The sequence below is a fragment of the Botrytis cinerea genome, chromosome 1 (genome assembly GCF_000143535.2).
Source record: "Botrytis cinerea B05.10 chromosome 1, complete sequence".
Lineage (NCBI taxonomy): Eukaryota > Fungi > Ascomycota > Leotiomycetes > Helotiales > Sclerotiniaceae > Botrytis > Botrytis cinerea.
The window spans coordinates 125,541-146,669 of record NC_037310.1 but is presented as its reverse complement, the minus strand read 5'-3'; the positions used below and the strand labels follow the sequence as shown (position 1 = coordinate 146,669).

Below are 21,129 nucleotides of genomic sequence, written 5' to 3'. Positions count from 1 at the left end.
AGATGGGAGTGTCACGCTTTTCACAACTCCATGAAAATCACGGATATCTCGGAAGTTCATAAAATCGGATCTCCCAAGACTTGATCAATCCACGTTCTAGAAACAAGACACAAATAGACAAATGGACCATACCATGCGAGTAACAAGCTTCGCCGGTATGTTATGCATTCGCTTCAAATCGTACCATGGGGGAGAATATGCATACGCGGGAGGCTGCAGTTGCAAGTTGGATCTTCGATTATTATGATTGGAGCGTTTCTCATCATGGATGGAATCAGGTCAGTGCAGTGCAGTAGCAATTTTCCCTGCCGCCCCTTTTGATAACGACAACCTTGGTATGTGCCGAACAACAAACCTTCTCTTGATCTATCGGCCATTCCAACTACATTGTAATGTATACCGGGACTTGAGTATTGTATTCCTGATCATTTTTTGCAGCAAGTGGATAGAAAGAACGAAGAGAGGAAAAGCCCAAGGCTTCAGCCTCAATTGACGCTGGAAGGTCTAACATTTTGGTGGATAGTTTATCTTCCCGAGATGTGTTCCCATTCTGTAATGGTCTCTCTTTGATGGAAGGAAGCCTTCCATAGATTTAGTCTATCTTGTTGAGAGATATGACAATTCGTACTCCATATACTCTCCACAAATTCGCACATACCTTCAACAAGGCTTGTTGAACAAGCTCTACCTATCGACCGGCTGCAACCATTTCCCCCGAAATCCTCACATGGCAATGATACTTTTTAGTTACGCCTGAGGGGCTGTTTCAAGCTTGCAGCTCGATACCAGTTCGTCGGAAGATTCCTTAGTACATTTTCCAAGGTCTGACCACTTGCAATACCATCTTTTACTCCCTAATGTGTTGCATAGCCGAGATAGGGATAAGACAAATGATATCCTGGCAACCTCCATCACACACGGATTCATACATGATTTCCTTGTTACTGGTGGTAAGTACTACCAAAACCATATGGTATTTGGTACTAGGCAATGCTCTCTTCATGTCTACCTAGTATTTACCAACAGGTGTTGGAGTTACTAAGGATCACCAAGACATCGAGTACTCAAATAAACAATTGAAAGTCTGAAAATGATCGTTTCGGTAATCGATCCACCGAATACTCCAGTATGGCGATACACAGTGGAAATGAAGTTGATATTCAAGATCATACTTTCAGGAGACTCACAGAATAGACTAAATACTCCTATTGAAGTGTGGATTTGTCACTTGCATTAAAAACATACATAGGCAAGTGAAATGGTTCATCCCAAGAATGAAATCCTGGCAAAAAAAAAAAAAAAAAAAAAAAAGGGTGTTTAGTAAGTCTAGATCAATTTTCCGTCCTGCACATTAGTCTACCAGATCCTCGGAGTGGAATTTTCTGGCGACGATATTGCGCTACATGCAAAGCTTGTGCTTAGTATCATGCCACTCACACCAACAAGGCATCCTGGGATATACAAGAGAATGCATGCAAAATAGTCGATAGGACAAGTTTGGATCGGTTCCCAGATACAAAGGCTGGGGGTGAGATGAAGCTTTCAGGATCTGAGAAGAAATGAATAGGAGGTGGAAGATTACTAGGGCTTGCAGTCGAATTGACGTGTATCTCTATGCGATTTGAGGGGTTGAAAATGATGTGATATCTATCTACATAATTATATCGAGATACTATACGTTACAGTTTTCCTCAGATTAGTACGATTGTGTACATCATATACGTAAATGCAAATGAAAGGATGCGAAGAATACTACAAGAGTAGCTACATATCTAATTACGATACTCTGAGCATCACGGCGATGGGATGGATAGTTAGACTCCTTTTATTTGGAGTTGGATAATTGCAATGTTGTTGTTATTATTATTCCTATTCCTATTCCTATTCCTATTGCCCGCTTGTCGGTCGGAAACCTGTACACTTTCTGGTGTTGATGTGAAGATTGGCTGGATGGACGGATTTGATTTGATTTGATTTGATATTTCGTTGGTAGATACGGGTAGGTTGGTTAGTTGTGGGATTTTTCTTGCTTTCTTTCTTTCTTTTCGATTACATCTCACTTCTTGCGTTTTATGACATGGTTTGGGATACGGTAATTTATATCTGCGGTTAGTATAATATAATATCATACAGCAAGCAAGCAAGATATCGATATCTCGAATACAGAAACATACACACACACACACTTCCTTCCTTCCTTGCTTCCTTGCTTCATTCCATCTTTTGTGTCTGTCTGCTTTATTTAGTTGATTGTCTGTGTGTGTTTAGTCTAGTTTGTCGTCTAGTCTAGTCTCGTCTGTAGTCTAGTGTGTAGATGGGTACCCACCCGTTATGCTATCGATTTCTGTAGATTTAGATGTGGATGTGGATGTGATGTTAGATCGCTTGGATGGGATTGAATTGGTATGTTGGTATGTTGGTATGTTGGTATGTTGGTATGTTGGTATGTTGGTATTATGTATTATGCGTTACGTATTATTGACTTTGTATTATCTGGTGTGGTGTGATGTGATGTGATAGTGTTGAGAGATCGAAAGCTATCTATGGGCTAATTGATATCCGTTCTCGAGGACTTTGTCTTGTTAACGGAAAGTGACGAGTAGAAGTGACACCAGGGGAAATCCCAAGCATCCTGAAAGCGTCAAATCCATACTAAATCCTAGACGTATATATAGCTTTGATCTAATACATAAATTAGATCCCCGATTATCCCACGAAGAAAAGTCTATTCCAACTTTGACAGGATCGAGTTGGACGAAAGACTTGGGTGTGTGCTAAATATTACCGGATTGGGAATTGCGCCGAGGATTCTTGACAGATGCTACGGAGAAAGAGGAAGATGATGGGATTTATTAGTATTGATCATTGATAAATTCTCTTTTCGAACTGGCTTTTGGTCTGTAAAATCTGAGGTTCTATCATATGATTTTATCGACTTCTCTTCCTCTTCCTCTTCTTCTTTTTCTTCTTCCTCTCCGTCTGGTATCATCTCACCTCATCCACCTCACCTCATCCCATCCAAGTTACTTTACGGTATCTCAACATCGGATCACCTTGGATCATTGTACAGTACTTCCATTCTTCACTTCATACATAGTCTCAAACAACACAGCATATAAACCAACTTCAACCCCCCAAATGTCGTTCTTTTCGAAGATTAAACATACCAAAAAAACTATTGAAGAGAAGAAGGCAAAACTCACCGCCGAAGAAGAAGCTGTCAAAGTTCCATACAAACATGTTCCAACACATGCTGCATTCGATGCACTTTTCGGCGCACCTTCAACTTGGAAACAGGAAGATCGTCCAAAAATCATAGCTCATAATAAGGAGCGAAGTCAGAAGACCATCAATCGTTCTCACAGTACTTTTTCCACTGTGTCATCTATGAAGGCCACTGCCGATTATACACCACGCGCCTCAAGTCGTGATCGCTACAATCCCACATGGAATTCTCGTATAGAACATGTCTCATATTTCGATGCGATCAATCGATCAATGGCTCCTCCCCCAATCAAAACGGAAGTTCCAATTACTCCTGATTCTGCTGTTGGTATGAGTCCTTCATCAAGTCTTCCTCAAAGTGAAGGTAACTAATTATCCCCTCCCATTAACTTCAAACGATATACTAACAAAGTCAAAGTTGCATCTCAATCAGCCAGTCCGGAAAATAGCAAAGTGCCTTCCTCCTCCTCATCCTCCACCTCCTTAGGTTTAGAAATCGGCGCCAGCGCACCACGCAGACCCCTTCCAAGCGATGCTTTCGAACATCAAGCAGTAGCTTTCCCAAACGACAATATCTTACAAAGATTACACAAAAGCACCACGCGCAAGTTGGGCGAGGCTCCCATTCTCAAAGCCCCTATCGTTGAAGTACAAGTGCCAAAACCTGTTGTGGTAACACCGGTTGTACAGAGAAAATCTCGTTGGAGTCGCATGGGAAAACAAAATGGGGAACCTACCAAGGATTGATTTATCTTGGCGATCAATTTACTCGGAAGAGATGAAGAAGTGTTCAATATTTATCAATATTTGTTCCAGATGCGAATGGATATTTGCAGATCCCATTGGGGAACACTTGCAACGATCAAGTTGAAAGGGTCATTTGCAGATGGAAATAACGCTTGTAACGATGAGAACCCGGTAGTATTTTGCCGTTCGCATGGCATGGTTACAAGATTTTCGTCGCTGCCTATGTCTTTCTGTGTTCATTGGACATTGGATCAATGGATTCTATTCAGTCATTTCTTCAGAGACATTTTACGCAATTTTTTGGAGTTCTTTCATTAGTTTGTGCTACTAAAAGTTTGTTTCTTCTTTTCGGTTTGTACATTGGGTTGATAATAGAGGTGGATGAGGATATGAAGATGGAGAAGGGGGTTCTAATATTGCTGAATGTTGTGGGAGGGGGAATGCGGTCATACATTACTATACTTGCTTGGCCTACAGGATGAAGATACGATGCGTATCTTATTTTCTATGAAGCTTCAGTGGTACGATTAATTTAGATGAGAGTGTAGGCGTGAGTGTGAAGTGGATGTGGATGTAGATGTGGTAATGAATGGGTATTAGATAAGTAGGCAGCTACATGTATATTTTTCGAGGATTTTAATTGGAATGATTTAGAATGGAGTGGGCAAAGGAGTCGGGATTGGACTTGTGTCTATTCTTGTACTTTTACTTGTGGTCTGGGTATATTGTTAAGGATGGATGGATGGGTGGGATGGATAACTAGGCAGACGAATTTTAATTTGGACATAGCACTTGCAATTCTTATACCACAATATATATTTCTTAAAAGTTGGTTGGAGACTGGGATTGTATGGAATGGGATGATGAGCGTTCGAAACAACTGGGGTTGTATTTACTAGGTAGGTAGTGAGTGTATGTATGTAGCTGTATAGGTAGAATTTGAATTTGGAAGTTATATAATGAATGTATTATAAAGTTGAGGTCTTTATAAGATCTTTATGATGTGTAAATAGAATTTTAGTTCTAGGTGTTGAAATACTAGCCATCGGCGAAAAAGAATTTTCCAGACTGTGAATTCGTAAAAGCGTTTTTTCTTATTTTTGAGATATATAAAATTTTAATCTTATTTCTTTAATCTTTATGGGGGCCAGCCCTCAAACCCCCGATCCTCGCTACGCTCGAGGTTTAATTATAAATAATGATAACCTGCTTATTATGTAATATAAAAGAGTAGAAGGTGATAATGATCACATGAGAAAAGCCTTTGTATATATCAGTACTAATAAAGCAAATGCCTATATATATAGTAAAATGGGGTGAATTACTATATCGCGATAGCGAGGTAAGGCTAGGGAGGTGGTAAGAGATGGTTGGTTACTCAAACTTCAGGAGTCAATTTGGAAGATGGAAAATTCGATATTTTTTTTTTCTTGGGTCTACAAAAGAGACGCTGTAAATATTAAATGTTGATAGCATGTGATCTGGATGTCACATAGTTTTCACTTTCACACTAGGTATTGGAATATAAATCTTCCTCTTTTTCTGTTTTTTTTTTTCTTTTTTTCTCTTTTATATCTAATTCTTTTTCTTATTCGAGTTATTTCTATAAAAAATTTAAATTCTTCTCGAGCTCTAGTTGTTTATATTACTGCAGGGATAGTAAAGTTAATATGATATGATATTATATATAATTTATACTATTATAATATTACTTCACGTTTATAATTAAAGAAGGAGGCTGGTGGAATGTATATATATCTGTTGGTATCACCATGGGGATGGTGAAGTCAATATAGTACTATGGTTCACACTGTTGTAATATTGCTTAGGATTCTAAAAGCTAGGATTATGAAATGTATTATTGTAATATCGAAAGGCATTAGTGCAAGTGTTAGTATAGTCATATAATCCCTATCCCAACATTAGCAATTCTCTAAAATTGCTGGTAACATATTCTTTTAATTAATTCTTTAAATTCCTTTGTATAATTATTTTCCTTTTTAATTTTATACTCCCTTTATTATATCTTTTAATTTCTATCAATCTATTTTATAACCTTAATTATAATGATATTATTATTAATCAAATCTTTAAATACTTGATACAGCTTTGATTTAATTATTATATTTATAAAATTAAATTCTCTATCAATCCATTTGATCTCCACAATCTCTCATTTCTTATATACTTCCCGAATTATTATAACATCAATTATTAATCTCTTTTTATTAATAATACCAAACTTTATAAAATAATTATAAAATAATTTAAAATCAATATATATAATTAATAATATTTTGTATATTAGAAAGATCTTATTGATTATATTTTTGATTATTGTATTGATATCAAATCCTAAAATCATTTTATAAAGTTTTAAAGCTAATATACTTCTAATAACTTTTTTGTATTTGATTGATAATCAATAAATAATATTAGTTTTGTTATATTTGTTTATTAATATAATAATATATTCTATTTAAAAAAACAAATTTTTGTTATTAATAAAAGAAATATCAATGAATACAATTAGTTTAAAAGAATTCATATAGAATAGTACAAATTGCAATCCTCTTTTTGAATTGTTGATTTATTATTGAATACACTTATTAAAAATATTAGTATTCTTTTTCTTTAAATTAATTGTTTATATAATAAAAAAAAGATTAAAAATTGTTTCTGATTGATATATAATTGCGATATATATTTTATGGGTATATTGTATAATATACTAATCCTTTATTGTTATTAACTTTCTTAGTTTTTTATAGGTTTTATATATATTAAAAGATTTTGTTTTAATAAATCGTAAATTCTCGTATTACTTTTATTAATTAAGATAGATTGATTTATTCTTGTATTAAGTGATTAGATCTTTATTAAATTTGAATAATATATTTAATATTAGTATTTTATATTCTTTTATTATAAACTTTGTATTTTTAAATTTAATTTATTTGTAATTTACGAACTCCTTATTAACAATAATAAAAGTATTGTTCATTTAGAATCCTACAATATCAAATACTATATCGTTCTTAATTATATATAAAAGATATAAATTATATATTGATTGTATTATTTTGAGAATATCAATATAATACTTGTGATAGATATTGAACCAATAATTACCTGCTTTTGGAACACTATATAATAGTTATATAACTTATAGGATAAAGTTCTTAGGGATATTCATTTCTACTAATGATTATATATAAAATTTTCGAATTAAATTAAATACTGATTGTATATATATTTGAGTAATATTACGAATATTTATAATTACTTTATTCTTGAATAATATTATTATTACAAATAATATAATATATTAACTAATATATTGTATAATAGATAATTATATTAAAACAGTATTTTTCCTTTAATCCTTTTATATTTATATAATTAATTGAGATTTTAGAAATACTTTATCGATTTCTTTATTTTTAATCTTATTAATAAATTGTAAATTGAATATTCTTATATTTTTAAATATATTTATGAATTTGATAAATCGAAATATGCTATTCTTTATTAATCTATTAGTCTTCTTTTATTTTGATTTAATAAAAATTATAGATGTTAAAGATATAATAAATATTATATAATATTTAATATATTTAATATTATTAATTTCATTTTTATTTGAAAGATAAAATGCTAAATTTGATGGTATTTTGTATTCTTTGTTTTCATTAGAAAAGAATGTTTATACATTTATATAGGTTTATAATAATCATATTAATGGAATTCTGATTTATAAAAGACTACAACCCTATAAACTATTAGTTTCATTTGAAAAGGGTTCTTCAATATTAAAAGGAGATTATATAATTTCACAAACTTCTTATAAAATTATATTATTAAGGTTTTCTTATAAAATAGTTCCTTCATTTTCTTATTATATAGATTCAATATATTCAAATTCTTTCTAAAATCGATCCTATTTTTTTTCGATATAAAACTTAACCTAAGTAATATAAAACTTTATTGATTTATTTAATAGCTTTACAATACATATTTGATTTCTAATATCTAATAAATAATATGATCCTATTCAATCCTTATATTCTCTTTATATCTAGATCTTTGAATTGATAGATAAATTGTACAAAGTTATTATAAATAATTTATTACATTAATTTAGAATATCTAAAACTTATTATATAACCTATAATTTATTGATCTCATTTATTGCCTTTCTAATTATAAATTATTATTATAGAATTATAAATATTAATAAATCAAAATCAGTTATTCGAGGATATACTTCAAAAATTAGGAATATTGAAATCAATCTATTTGATTTTATAATATTGTTTATTACCTTTATAATTATTTGTAATATTATTTCCTTTATTATTAAACTTTTTGATTTGTTAATAATAATAGTATATATGTATTTAATAATTGTATAGTATTATTCGATTGTATTAATTAACCAATAGATTTTGATTAGAATACTTTTTGTTTTTATTAATATAATCGCTATGTATTGAATAAACTCCTTATTAATAAAATTCTTTTTAGTATTATATATAATATAATTCAATAAATCAATATAAATATCCATTCAGTATTTTCTAAATATATTAAATATATACTTTGCATTAATATTCGTTAATCATTATATTACTTGAAATTATATATCTTTATCAATAATATATAGAATCGGACTAGTATCGATATATATTATATCTATTATAATGAAATAATTGAAATCGATATCATCTTTTAGATTGAATTTGAATCGATCAAGGGATTTATCATATTTCTAATAGTATTGATAAAACTTGATAAGTTTATTAATCTCTTGTTACAAAATATCATTATAACCGGCTTATTGTAGTACTTATAAGAATCTGTGGGCTAATGAATGACCAAAGCGATAATACAGATAATATAATTCTATATCAATAAGATAGTATTCATTATTATTAATGATTTGTTATATAAATTATTACATATTTATATGCTATAAAAGCACTGTATACTTGTTTCAGCGAATATATAGGAAGCTCCTTTTTGTTTTATTTACTACTACTATATTAATAATATTATTATAATATATATCGAGTTTATTTATATCTTTAAATAATAATAAGAATAATATTTCTATATTTATTATATAAAATTCAATAGTTTCTAATAATAAATTGAAATGGAATAAACCTATTGATTCAATTCTATCGATTCCGAATACTATATTAACAATTCCTATTCTGCTTTCGTTTAATAATATATTTTCAATAATTGTTTTATATATTATATATTATTTATAATTAATTGTAAATCATTTTGTAATAGCTATATCGATAATAATATTTTGAAATTCTTTTGTATTATATTTGTTGATATAGATCATTTTCTCTTTATAAATTCAATATATTAAAGTATATTCAAAAATCTTGTTATTTAAATTTATTATAATCTCCTTATTATTTATAGATTTAATATAGATAATAAAACTTGAATATAATTCTTATATAGATAATTTTTATAATTCAAATTATACAAAGTAAACTGTCATTTTGCTATTGGTATTCGGATTAATATCATCATTATTATTTTAATTAGATTCTTTATATTTGATAAGAAATTGCTTAAAGTTTTTATTAAAGTTATTTCTATTTTTAAACTGCTTTTTATACTTACTTTTTAATTCATTACATTCCTTCTTATTATACCAAATCGATCAATAATTCTTCTTTTTATAAACGAAATACTTTTTCTTTATTTGTAGTTTAAATAAATAACAATTGTTATATTCAAAACTTCTTTGATTATATTTATTTCGATTATATTGATATTTATAATCGATATAGAATATTATTGTTTTATTTATATAAGATTACTTTTATATTATTATAATTGATTATAATTCTTTAAAAAGACTTGATATATTCTTTATAAAATGAAAATAAATAATAGAATATACTAATATTGATATATATATATTAACCATCTTTTGATGTAATAGTTCATTAATTTTTATTATTGAGCTAAATCCCTTATACAGATAATAAAGCTTTATTACTATTGATTATAAATAATGATTTATCAATTTGTTAGTATTATTTAATTCTGTTATAACATTTTTAAATATAATATTTTCTTATTACTATATAAAATTACATTTATATTCTAAATCTTCGAATATAATCTTTATTATTCAATAAATCCCTTTCATTATATTAAATATATTATTTAAATTTGTATAATAGAAATCGAATACGATTTCAATAAATATTATAGAAAATGCTTTCAATAATAGATATTCAAATAAATCGATTTATTAATAATTATTAATAAATATCGAATACTTATAAATGAAATTATTATCCTATCTATTATATTTATCGATTTTCTTATAAAGCTTTATAAGATTTCCTAATAATTATTTAACATTAATAACTTTTTATAATATTTTAAATAAATCGTTTTGAATATTATTATTATATTCAAAATTATCTTTATTATATCCTCCTCTATTCCCTCCATTATTATTACCTTTATTATTATTATTTAAACTATTATTATTATTATTATTTAGTTTTCTATTTGAATATCTATTTTGATATATATATTAATATATATATTATTGATTCAAATTATATTGATTATAATATTATTTCTATTATTAAAATAAAAAGATAATATTTTTAAGAATTGTTCAAGATTGATTCAAAATAGTTTTAATAATAAGTTAATAAATTTTTAAAATATTGAAAATGATAATGATTTTTTAGGATTATAGTATTTATATATAATTGATTTGTTTTTTAATATAAAGTTTAGGAGTTACAAAAATGTTTTTGATTATAGAGATATCTTTAATTGTGATTTTATTAATATCTTATATTCAATATTAATATCTTTATTTTTATTAATTCTTTTTAATTATTATAATATAAAAGGTAATTATAATAGAATATATATATTGAATTCTAAAGGATTAATATATAAGTTTTTCATTTGAGATATTTCAAGGTTTTTAAATAATATATATAATCTTTTAATTATAATTCTTTATTATATACTTCTCAATTAAAATACAAATTCCTTTTTGAAAATCGTTTCAATAATCTCTTTAAATATTTATACTCTATAAAATAATCAATATATATCAATCAAAGCTTTATAAATTAATCAAATTATATATTCTTCTAATTTATTAATATACACTTTACATAAATATAATTCATATTTAAACTTATATAAAATATATATATTAATTTATAAAAAATGTATTAATGTAAATCTATTAAATATAAGATTATAATTTATTTATAACTTTTAATTATAATATTTCTAATATTAATATTTATAAATCTTATATTTAATAAAATCTTTAATCTCTTTTACATTTATATTTTATATATTAATAAAATGATTTATTTATTTCTATAATAACTCCTTATATTCTTTAATTATAATAATTAATATCATTTTCGATTCAATATTTGAAATAGAGTTTTCAGGAATGTTTTTTTTTATCTAAAAGGATTCTAAGAAAAATCTTACTATTTTATAAATAATAAATAATAATAAAGAAATCAATAATATAAATATAAATGAAATACAATTTTATAAAAAGTTTACAAAATTATATTATATATAATATTACTGAATTTAAACTAATATTATTAATTTCTATTTCTTTAATATATATTATAAAAAAGAATTGAATATAAATTAAAGTTAATATGAAAATTATTATTACATTATTAATTTCTTTTAATGATATAAATATCAAATCATATTAGATTAATATTTGTATAAGAATTATTATCACATTACCATTGATTCTTATTCACATAAAAGCAAATATCAAATTATAATAAATTAATACAAAAGCTTATATTTCTTTAAAGAAATATTAACCTTAATTATAAATATATATTGTATTTGAAATTAAAATGTTAGGTTTCTAATCTATAATATTATTAATCAATATTAATATCATTATGGAAATAATGAAGTTAATATAGTACTATAATTTATATTATTGTAATATTGTTTAGGGTTTTAAAAGCTAGGATTACAAAACATATTGCTGTAATGCCGAAAGGCGCTAGCGCAAGCGCTAGCACGGTCACATGATCCCTATCCCGACAATATCATTGACTATGTAGCATTTGGTGAAGTGATCTAAATCTAAATTTGAAAGTGGAAGATATTAATTATATATACATACATATACACATATAAGATGCGCGTGCGTGTTGTATATTTCTAAAATTTAAGATTCTAAAATTTATTTTTTTTCGGGGGGGGGGATAAATATTTGGATGTGATACAATCGTCATCAACCAGTACATTACTACATCCCCCACTCATCCACACAAAGAAAAGCTAATTGAATGAAGTTGGATACTAATCTACAGTCTTGAGTTAGCAGAATATCAAGATATATTAATATGTTGCTGATGACAATTGTAGGATATTGTGGAAAGGAGAGAAGGGGAGTGAAGTGGGTGGGTTTTGAGTGCATGATTGAGTTGAATTTTGAAGAGAGAGTGCGGAGGATAGACTAAGACAATACATTAGAAGATTGTATTTTGTACGGTAAGAAACCACCTAGAAGCTATCGATAGTTAATCCAATTGAAAACGACAAATAGTAACCTCGACCATCTTAAACCTGAGCTTTCTGCCACATAGCCCTACTCTGAATATTTTCTCGTACTCTATCCGAGACACCCACTTCAATCGCTATTTCTAGCGGTGTCCTCATTTCGTGATCTCGCACCAACACATCAGTATTTGCATCAAGGAGGTGATTGATAATATCTTCGTTCCCTTTCAGACACGCACAATGTAGAGGTGTCCGTCCCAAATCATCTCGAGCGTCAACATAAGCGACATGCAAAAGTTCTTCGACCGCTTTTGCATGCCCATTTTCTGCAGCCTCGTGTAGACATGTGTCTTGCATATCGGTGATGGCGTTGGGGTCTGTTCTGTACTCGATAAGTTGAGATACTATTTTTGTGTCTCCATTTCTTGCAGCTAGGGATAGAACATTAGAGTAATGGTAGGATCTCGCTTGCAGAGGCATTTCAGGAATCATTTGGAGAATAAGCTTCACCATTTTTTTCGTGGCGTCCCATAACAGCCCGCATCAATGTTGTGCTGGAAATGCTATGATCGAACCTGTCGAATACTTTCAGCTCCGAAATGATCCCATTTCGAAGCGTTTCTTGAAATTCAGGAGTCCATTTCTCCTCAGATATTACCCAGGGTTGTTTTTTTCCGTTCTGGGTAATGGCTTGGGTATCAATCAAAGCCTCAAAAAAAGCTTGCTCGTAACCATCGGCTTCAGAAGGAAAATTGGTGCCCGGAGGTAATTGATCAAAGTTGTGAAGACACCAATCAACATTCCGCGGAAGAGCGTCAAGAAGAGCTTTCACAATTTCTTCATGACCGGCCTCGGCCGCAAAATGGACAGGCATACATCGGTCTTTATCTATCCTGTATACATGAGCACCTTCAACAATAAGATTTTGAGTAATATCAAGATGTCCATGGAGGGCACTTAAGTGGAGTGTCATCCTCTTCTCCGAGTCCTCACAGTCGACCATAGAAGTAGATTCTGGAATTCAAGCGAAAATATTCGTCAGGATTTTCGATTTGCCAAAGCGCGACGTAAGATGTAATACGGTTCTGTCGTGACTGTTCTTCTGCAGCATCACTGCTTTTCCACATTCGCTGCTTAGTATAGTACGGACTCTTTCGTCTTCCCCCATAGTAACAGCGATATGCAGAGGGTGATTTTTAGCATAATCTGTCGACAACTTCGCACCAGCATGCATCAGTTCATCCACCGATGCTACATGACCCTTCTCGACCGCTAAGTTTAGGGGTGTCCGTGACCATTTATCCTGGACATTAATATCAGCTCCTGCTGCAATGATAGCTTTCAGGATGTTGACATCTGGCTGTTCAGCTGCGTAATGCTGTGGAGTCTGGCCTAAGGTATCGACAAGGTCCGCTTGGGCGTGGGCAGATAGAAGCTGCTGGACTGTGCTCAATGATCCTGATAACACTGCTAAATGCAGAGCAGTGCACCCTAAGTCATCTAAGGCATCGATAATAGAACTTATAGATTCTTCCATGATATATGCACTAAGGTCTTCCCCGGCCTCTGCAGCCCAATGCAAAACAGTTCGTCCCCAAACACCCTGCTCTACGCGAGACTTATAATCACCAATAGGTGATAGCAGTACATTGTGAAGTAGGCTTACGGAGCTGCTGTGGATTTCTTTTTTTGCACACATAAGAGGGTCCATCGTGTTCATGTCCCAGCATCTGGGCGGTTCTTTGGCTTCCAGGAGGTTCTTCACCATATTGTCGTGACCTAGGCTCGCCGCGAGGTGAAGAGCTGTCATACCCCAGAAACCTCTCTCTGACAAGTCAGGACAGGAGTCTAGTTTCAGGCATCGTTCCATCAAGTTCAAGTTGCCCTTCTCAATCATTGCGTGAAGAGATTGGTTATCGATGGGCGCACCGGCCCCAATTAGGAGCTCGGCAGCTTCAATGTTCCTGCGAACTGCTAGAAAAAGGGCTGTTCGGCCATGCTTATCAAGTATGTCCAGTGGAACCTTGTTTTTATAAGCCGATCGATTAATCCAGCCGTTGCTGGGTGTTGACCATTCTCACGAGCGATAGCTTCATGAAGCGCAGAACCTCCTTTCAACTTGACTATCGCTTTCGGATCAGCTCCATTCTTGATGAGCAAGTCAATGATAGACTCTTGACCCTGTCGCAGATATGCAGCTGCATTGTGAAGGATTGTTCGACCAGCATGGTCAGGGGTCTCCTGGTTAATATTGGTTCGTTCTAGTAGCATTTCGACAATTTTGATATGACCCCTACGGGTAGCAAATCGCAGCGGGATCCTATCCCAGAAGTCAAGTATCGTTGCATCGATTTTAGCATCAAGTAAGCGAGCCACCACGTTGACATGTCCATTACCGGCTGGTTTGAACAATGCCGTCTCTATCCTTCGATCAAGGTTGTTCACGTTAGCTTTGGCCTTGATGAGAACATCCACAACCTCCAGAAAGCCTTTTTCTGCCGCAAAATATAGAGGGGACCGTTCAGACTTATCGAGTGGATCCACGGGTACTGACAAGCTCAGTAGTTCATTTACTATTGTCGTGTTACCTACGATGCATGCCTTATGAAGTGCAGTCTGGCCTAGTCCCTCTTTATAGGACGTATCGACTTTGTTGTGGCAGAGAAATCTCACAATATCAATGGCACCTTTTCTTGCTACTTGGATGAGGGGCTTGCCACATTCCTTGGCCAAGAAGTGGTCATGTTCCAGAAGTACTCGCACAGCTGGAAGATGTCCGTTGGCGATAGCAAATGCAATCGGACTTTTCGACTGCATGGCTATCATCCGAGACTGAAGCGCCACGCCCGACAAGAACTTTAGCCCATTCATCTCACCCGAACTGGCAGGCGATATGGAGAGGCGCGAGCTTGTCCTTGTCGCGAGCCTGGAGATCGATTTCACTACATCTGCCCACTAACTCGGTGAGTGTTTCCGGATCTCCGCGACTTACAGCGCGATGCAAAGGAAATGAGTCGTTCATGTTCTTGATGTCTGTACGAGCTTCAGCCTCAAGTAGAGCACGAACAATGCGGGGTTGTCCATAGCGTCTTTTCGGGACAAAAAGTGATACAAACCGACTTTTTAGTATAGGTTGCTGGTTTTTATCACTTTTTATCTCAAAAACACACTATAGATATTATAATAATGTGATTTAACACCAAATACACTATATTACTGAATACATTACGAATTTTACATACAAAATACATCTATACATAACTATACTCTTTCTTTATTTAATAATATAATTTTTTAAAATTTGAAATTGTAATATTTAATTATATAAATATTATAAAAATTTAATTATTTATTAAAAATTTGAATTAATATAATAGTTATTATAGGAATAGTTTTTTTTGCAATGAAAATCGTAACAATTTCCACTTTTTATAGAATATAATAGAAATTTTTATATAAAAACTTAATACTTTTATAAAAAATATTTTCTTATTAATAAATCTTTTTTGTTTTTTAAAAAATATTGATTAATTATTAAAATATGAATATTAGGAAAAGGCTAATTTTGGTGTATTTTGAAGTAGTGCATTCGGTGATATGGTGCATTCGGTGTTAAACCACGTTATAGATAAATTAGACGAATGTGCAGGATCGCTAGACACTAATTTCTTTTCACACATTACAGATCTTGGCATTCTTGACAGGCATACCGACTCACTCCCAAAGAAATAAAGAAAGGTTTATTTTATCTTCAGAAATGCTACCGTGCTATCCAACAAGGCCGCAAGTGATGACTCTTTAGTCCTGTCTGGGTCAAATTAATTTCAATTTCAATATTGGTATCAGAGGAGATTTGAAAAATAGGGTCAAGAGAAGCTTCTCCATCGTCGCTAGCAACCTTCGCGCCATACTAAAATCTTCTCTACATTAGGTCCCAAGAGTATTTGACTGACTATAGAGTTACTACAATTTTCCTAGCAGACACACCTGCCTTCTGTAGGTCCACGCCAGTCTGTATCATTTCCAATCCATGCCCTATTACTAACGGGTCTGGTTTAGGCTGTAGTTTCCCACTTGCAAGGCCCTTGGTTACGAAATTTCCCCAGACAGCCTCGCCGATTCTTTCGTTTGGGGGGTAGGCAATACCGTATGACGTAACTATCAATGTACTTTGGTATCAGTTTGTTTTACCAAATTTATTAATTCGGAAGAGCGGGCAAATCTTACCGAAACTGGGTCGGAATCCATCAGTCTGGCTGGCGCATGGCAAGACACTGACAATTTTGACTGTGCCATCGAATTGTCGTACAATTTCTTTGAGTGGGGTAAAGCTCTGCTCTTCGCCAATAGCATCATAGATTCCGACCAGCTTTGTGCCCTTCAACTGGCGAAGAAGATCAGCAATTAACGTAGGCGATCTATAGTCAAAGGCTACGCTAGCACCAAGTGACCGAACGTATTCATGATTAGTAGATGAGGCTGTGGCCACCACCGTTAAGCCTGACGCAGACGCAAGTTGAATAGCTGTTGAACCAACAGAAGATGCACCTCCCCAAACTAGGAGAACATTAGAAGAGCCCCTTGGTTCAGTCGACGGGAGAGGGAGATTCAAAAACTCTGGAAGATAAAGGCCGGCAGCAGCGGTTGAAATGGATAGAGGCAAGACAACCGAACTTTCAAAGCTGACGGAGTCGGGAATTGCTGCAGTAAAGTGCTCGGAAGCAAGTGAATAGAGCTGAAAGGCGGAATTTGCATAGTTTCCAGTCTTTGGACTGTGGAGATGCCTAAACCATCGCATCAGATAAGTATCTAAAATCATCTGTTGCTCCAGTTATCCTGCACACATACGCCATAACCCGTTGACCTTTGTAAAATTTGGTCACTCCTTTACCAACATCTTCGACCGTTCCAGCAGTATTGCGCCCGAGGATAAAGGGATAAAGGTTTGAGTAGGTGCCGTCATCTCTTTTAAATTCTCATTAGAATCAAGCCCATGCTATTGTTTCTCGGTGGCGTCTTACTGGTTTTTGAAATCAATGGGGTTCTGTGTCATTATGAGTAAGGAACCCAGAGATTATATTGTTGCTTCACGTACCACAGCAACAGCAGCTGCTTTGATCAGAACTTCCCCAGCCTTGGGCTCATAGCTTGGGGCATCGCCAATGCAGAATGCTTTGGCGGGGGACAAAATCCAGGCTGCACGATTCTTCGACATCTCTCAGTGTTGGGTCAGGCGATTAAAGATTACAAGACAACAAGTAGGCCAATAGAAGCAAAAGAGAGTGGTATCAGAGAAACCAATAGCTCCATATATTAGCGTATATGAAATGTGTTCATCGGGGCACCTTTCCCATTATATGGTCCAAGATTCTTGGACCGAGAATTCTTTTGTCGGTAATCACTGATCAGTAAGGTTACAGTGTTCGGTGGAAAGCTTAAACTATGGGACTCGTGTTATGTTTATGAGTTCTTCGAACTATGCCGCCATCTCGGCTCCTATCGCGGAACATAGCTATTACCCACCATTCCCGTGATGGCTGAGCAAGGACAGTTCGATTGATATGTCTTGTAGAATCATCAAGCTACTGTCTCAACGGGACAGTTTCTCCAAGCCAGTGGCGCAACTGGGCAGCACCTGTATTCTAGGTGGGGAACAAAACGGCCTCCCATGTGATGTATATAACTCTCTGAGTTAATCCAATCATTTCACGTCACGGAAAGTGACTTGGTCCGCTACCTAGCGTGCATCATGCGGAAACTGTTCTCTGTTTTGCCAGTATTGGGCTCCAAACCAGAATGTATCTCTCCAGATATAGAAATATTCTAATCCTACAGAGTAGACTAATGCAGGACACTGACGCGCTAATATATGCAAGCTAATGCAAGTTACTGACTTGCTACCACTTGTACTCATGCGGCCAGAAGGTATGCAACTCCTACCTCAATTGGATTAAGTCATGGTGGGGAGGTTCCCTTGAATCATTGATATCTGTACTGAAAACGCCAGGGCTGCAATATAAACTTTTCATTCAATTGACCTATCTTTCTAAATCTTCATTTAATACTAACATTTGTATCTTTCAAGATTTATCAAGACAAGAGTTATAAAGATCGACTATGTATGACCAAACAAACTAAATCATTGTGAAGTCAGACTTCTAGCAGTATCAAATGTTTAGCATTTTGAAGACGGTTACAAATGAGGCAAAAATGATCAGATTTTTGCAAGGAGCTGCTCTACTAAGTTTAAGCTAGGGCGGCTGTTTACAAGCCTACTTGAAATTAAATGCACAGTGACGTTGTCCAACCTTATTCCAAGTTTGGGCATCCTGCTCACGTCTTTGGACTGTGTATGTTCTCTTCGTACAACAAATTTGTTTTGGAATGCAAGTAGTTAATAAAAGTTTGTCAGTGGATTTGAGACACATAACAAACGATGAGTGAATGAAATGTGCATTCATTTTAGACGTATAATAAAGATACAAGCGGCTAGGTTATCGGTGCACTTTATGTTCAATTGTCTGAGCTTGAAGGTATGGTGAAGAATCTATTAAAAAAAAATTGGAACTGTAATTCATGATCAGCTTAGATTATTTATTCTGCTATGTGTTTCTCGAATCTTTGAAGTGAACAGGATAGATAGCATGCTGCTTCTTCAAATCACCTGAGCTTAATGGGCATGGAAGTATTGAAAATCTGTTGTTCTTTTGACTAGAGGTTTCTTCTTATTACAAGATTCCACAAATTCGTACAGTTCAACTTTGCATCAACCCTGACCTGTACGAAGTAGATGTGATTATGCAAACTTGACGAAAACCTAAATTTTTCTATTCTACTCAAGTTCAATGACAAGCTTTTTGGCACTAACACCTTTCTTGTTCGCGAGACAACCTTCCTCCACACTTTCTAGGCCTCTCCCAATAACATATGGCTTTGGCAAGCACTTGAGCTTGCCTTGCTCAAGCGCTGGGGTAATGAAATTCGCCCAAAGGGGATCCACAGTGTTATTGATCCCCTCAATGTAGTTCGTCTTTGAGGTCGCGGGTATGTCACTTGGTCCGGGAAGAACAGTGGCGAGGTTTCCTGACCTAAGCTTTTTGAGTATAGGCACAACGATCTTGAAGCTCTCATCTTGAGAAATAGTATCTAGGATACCAACAAAGTCGGCTGGTGTAGCGGCTTTCACAGCCTGGATGACATGGTCTACCACTGCAGGATCATTGTAGTCGAAAACTTCGTGAGCCCCACACGAACGGCAGAAGTCAAAATTCTTCGGAGAAGCAACGGCAATGACATAGGCTCCGGTGGCCGCTGCTAATTGAATACCTAGTGCGCCAACTGAGGAGCTACCGCCATAGATGATAAGCTTTTTGTCGCTGGTCTTAGCGGGCAGAGTCGGCCATTCAAGCCCCAAGTAACCCTGGTCACGGTCGCTGAAGAGACCTGTCGCGGCGGTATCCAGGGCTAAGGGTACAACGCAGGCATCATTGAACGAGAGTGATTCGGGGATCTTGGCGACTTTTGCAGCCTCCACAGCCACGTACCGCTGGAAGGCGCCGTTCTTTGGTTTTTGGGACATTAGGCTGACGGTATGCCCGATGACACGATCACCTTTCTTGACATGATGCACATCGCTGCCGACGTCAGTGACTACGCCAGCAGCGTCGCAGCCCAAGACCATCGGCCAAGTTTGGATGAGCCAGCCGAGATCGCGCACCTTCCAGTCGATAGGGTTGATTGCAATGGAGTGGTTCTTGATGACCACCTCGTTTGTATCAATAGTAGGCATGTCAATAGGGCCGACACGGAAGGTATGACCGACGCCATCGAGCCACGCTGCTTGATTAGTCATTGTTCTGAAATGTGAATATAGAGAGTGCTTGTAGTGTTCAGGTCGATCGTAGACTTGTGTTTATATATTATAATTTTGAGAGTCTAGTACATAGATCGATTAGTACAAATATCTCCATTCTCATAACGAGGCGGGGATATTCAGTCGTTTATAGTAAGCTAATGCAAGTTACTGACACACTACTATATGTAAGCTAATGCAAGTTACTGATGCACGACTGTATGCAAGCTCCGATAAGGTTCCAGCAGCTATCCCCAAGACTGTAAACTTACGACGCCTGGGTGGTTAGTCAGTGTATTGAGCAGGAGCATCAAATATTATTTACAATATAGATTCAAATATATTCGGAATCTGCTTAGCCTCATTAATATTACAGTGGAATTAGGGTTAGAATTAGAAATACTAACTATTATTCTAAGGAATTTTTAGATATACAGTACTAATAATGTGAGCGAAAAAACACTAGCCGTCGGGGAAAAAGAATTTTTCAGACTATGGATTCGTAGATGCTTTTTTTTCTTATTTTTGAGGTATATAAAATTTTAATCTTTATAAAGACCAACCCTCAAACCCTCAATTCTTATTGTATTTGAGATTTAGTTGTAAATGTTTTAAGTATAACTTTTTATAGAATATAATAGAAATTATAGAGTAGAATATAAAAGTATTCGGAAATCAATTCTATTAAGTGTAATAAAGCTAGCTATAAGAGAAAGAGTTTTTATATAAGT

General features: G+C 33.6%; 4 protein-coding genes across 4 annotated transcripts; 1 reads left to right on the top strand and 3 right to left on the bottom strand.

Annotated features, from left to right (window-relative positions):
• Positions 1 to 2,805: 2,805 nt before the first annotated feature.
• Positions 2,806 to 4,945, top strand: BCIN_01g00320 (hypothetical protein). Its single transcript, XM_001547433.2, has 2 exons — positions 2,806 to 3,589; positions 3,644 to 4,945. The coding sequence occupies exons 1-2, from the start codon at positions 2,923 to 2,925 to the stop codon at positions 3,970 to 3,972; spliced, it is 996 nt and encodes a 331-aa protein (XP_001547483.2). The 5' UTR covers positions 2,806 to 2,922; the 3' UTR covers positions 3,973 to 4,945.
• Positions 4,946 to 12,249: 7,304 nt separating this feature from the next.
• Positions 12,250 to 15,641, bottom strand: BCIN_01g00310 (hypothetical protein). Its single transcript, XM_024690152.1, has one exon. It carries the CDS (start codon positions 15,415 to 15,417, stop codon positions 14,521 to 14,523), a length of 897 nt encoding a protein of 298 aa, XP_024545920.1. The 5' UTR covers positions 15,418 to 15,641; the 3' UTR covers positions 12,250 to 14,520.
• Positions 15,642 to 16,304: 663 nt separating this feature from the next.
• On the bottom strand, positions 16,305 to 17,864 carry BCIN_01g00300 (hypothetical protein). The gene is made up of 5 exons (XM_024690151.1): positions 17,642 to 17,864; positions 17,568 to 17,590; positions 17,395 to 17,511; positions 16,774 to 17,330; positions 16,305 to 16,704 (listed from the first exon to the last, which is right to left on the bottom strand). The coding sequence occupies exons 1-5, from the start codon at positions 17,759 to 17,761 to the stop codon at positions 16,499 to 16,501; spliced, it is 1,023 nt and encodes a 340-aa protein (XP_024545919.1). The 5' UTR covers positions 17,762 to 17,864; the 3' UTR covers positions 16,305 to 16,498.
• Positions 17,865 to 19,120: 1,256 nt separating this feature from the next.
• On the bottom strand, positions 19,121 to 20,504 carry BCIN_01g00290 (hypothetical protein). The gene has a single exon (XM_024690150.1). The coding sequence runs from the start codon at positions 20,396 to 20,398 to the stop codon at positions 19,379 to 19,381; it is 1,020 nt and encodes a 339-aa protein (XP_024545918.1). The 5' UTR covers positions 20,399 to 20,504; the 3' UTR covers positions 19,121 to 19,378.
• Between the last annotated feature and the right edge of the window lie 625 nt (positions 20,505 to 21,129).

Bases quoted from the DNA above. Each gene is read 5' to 3' on its own strand.
- BCIN_01g00290 (XM_024690150.1), bottom strand. From the start codon at position 20,398: ATGACTAATCAAGCAGCGTGGCTCGATGGCGTCGGTCATACCTTCCGT.
- BCIN_01g00310 (XM_024690152.1), bottom strand. From the start codon at position 15,417: ATGAATGGGCTAAAGTTCTTGTCGGGCGTGGCGCTTCAGTCTCGGATG.
- BCIN_01g00300 (XM_024690151.1), bottom strand. From the start codon at position 17,761: ATGTCGAAGAATCGTGCAGCCTGGATTTTGTCCCCCGCCAAAGCATTC. The intron at 17,512-17,567 runs GTAAGACGCCAC...AGAATTTAAAAG, and splicing joins CCCATTGATTTCAAAAACCA to AGATGACGGCACCTACTCAA. The intron at 17,331-17,394 runs GTATGTGTGCAG...GCGATGGTTTAG, and splicing joins AAAGGTCAACGGGTTATGGC to GCATCTCCACAGTCCAAAGA.
- BCIN_01g00320 (XM_001547433.2), top strand. From the start codon at position 2,923: ATGATTTTATCGACTTCTCTTCCTCTTCCTCTTCTTCTTTTTCTTCTT. The intron at 3,590-3,643 runs GTAACTAATTAT...ACAAAGTCAAAG, and splicing joins AAGTCTTCCTCAAAGTGAAG to TTGCATCTCAATCAGCCAGT.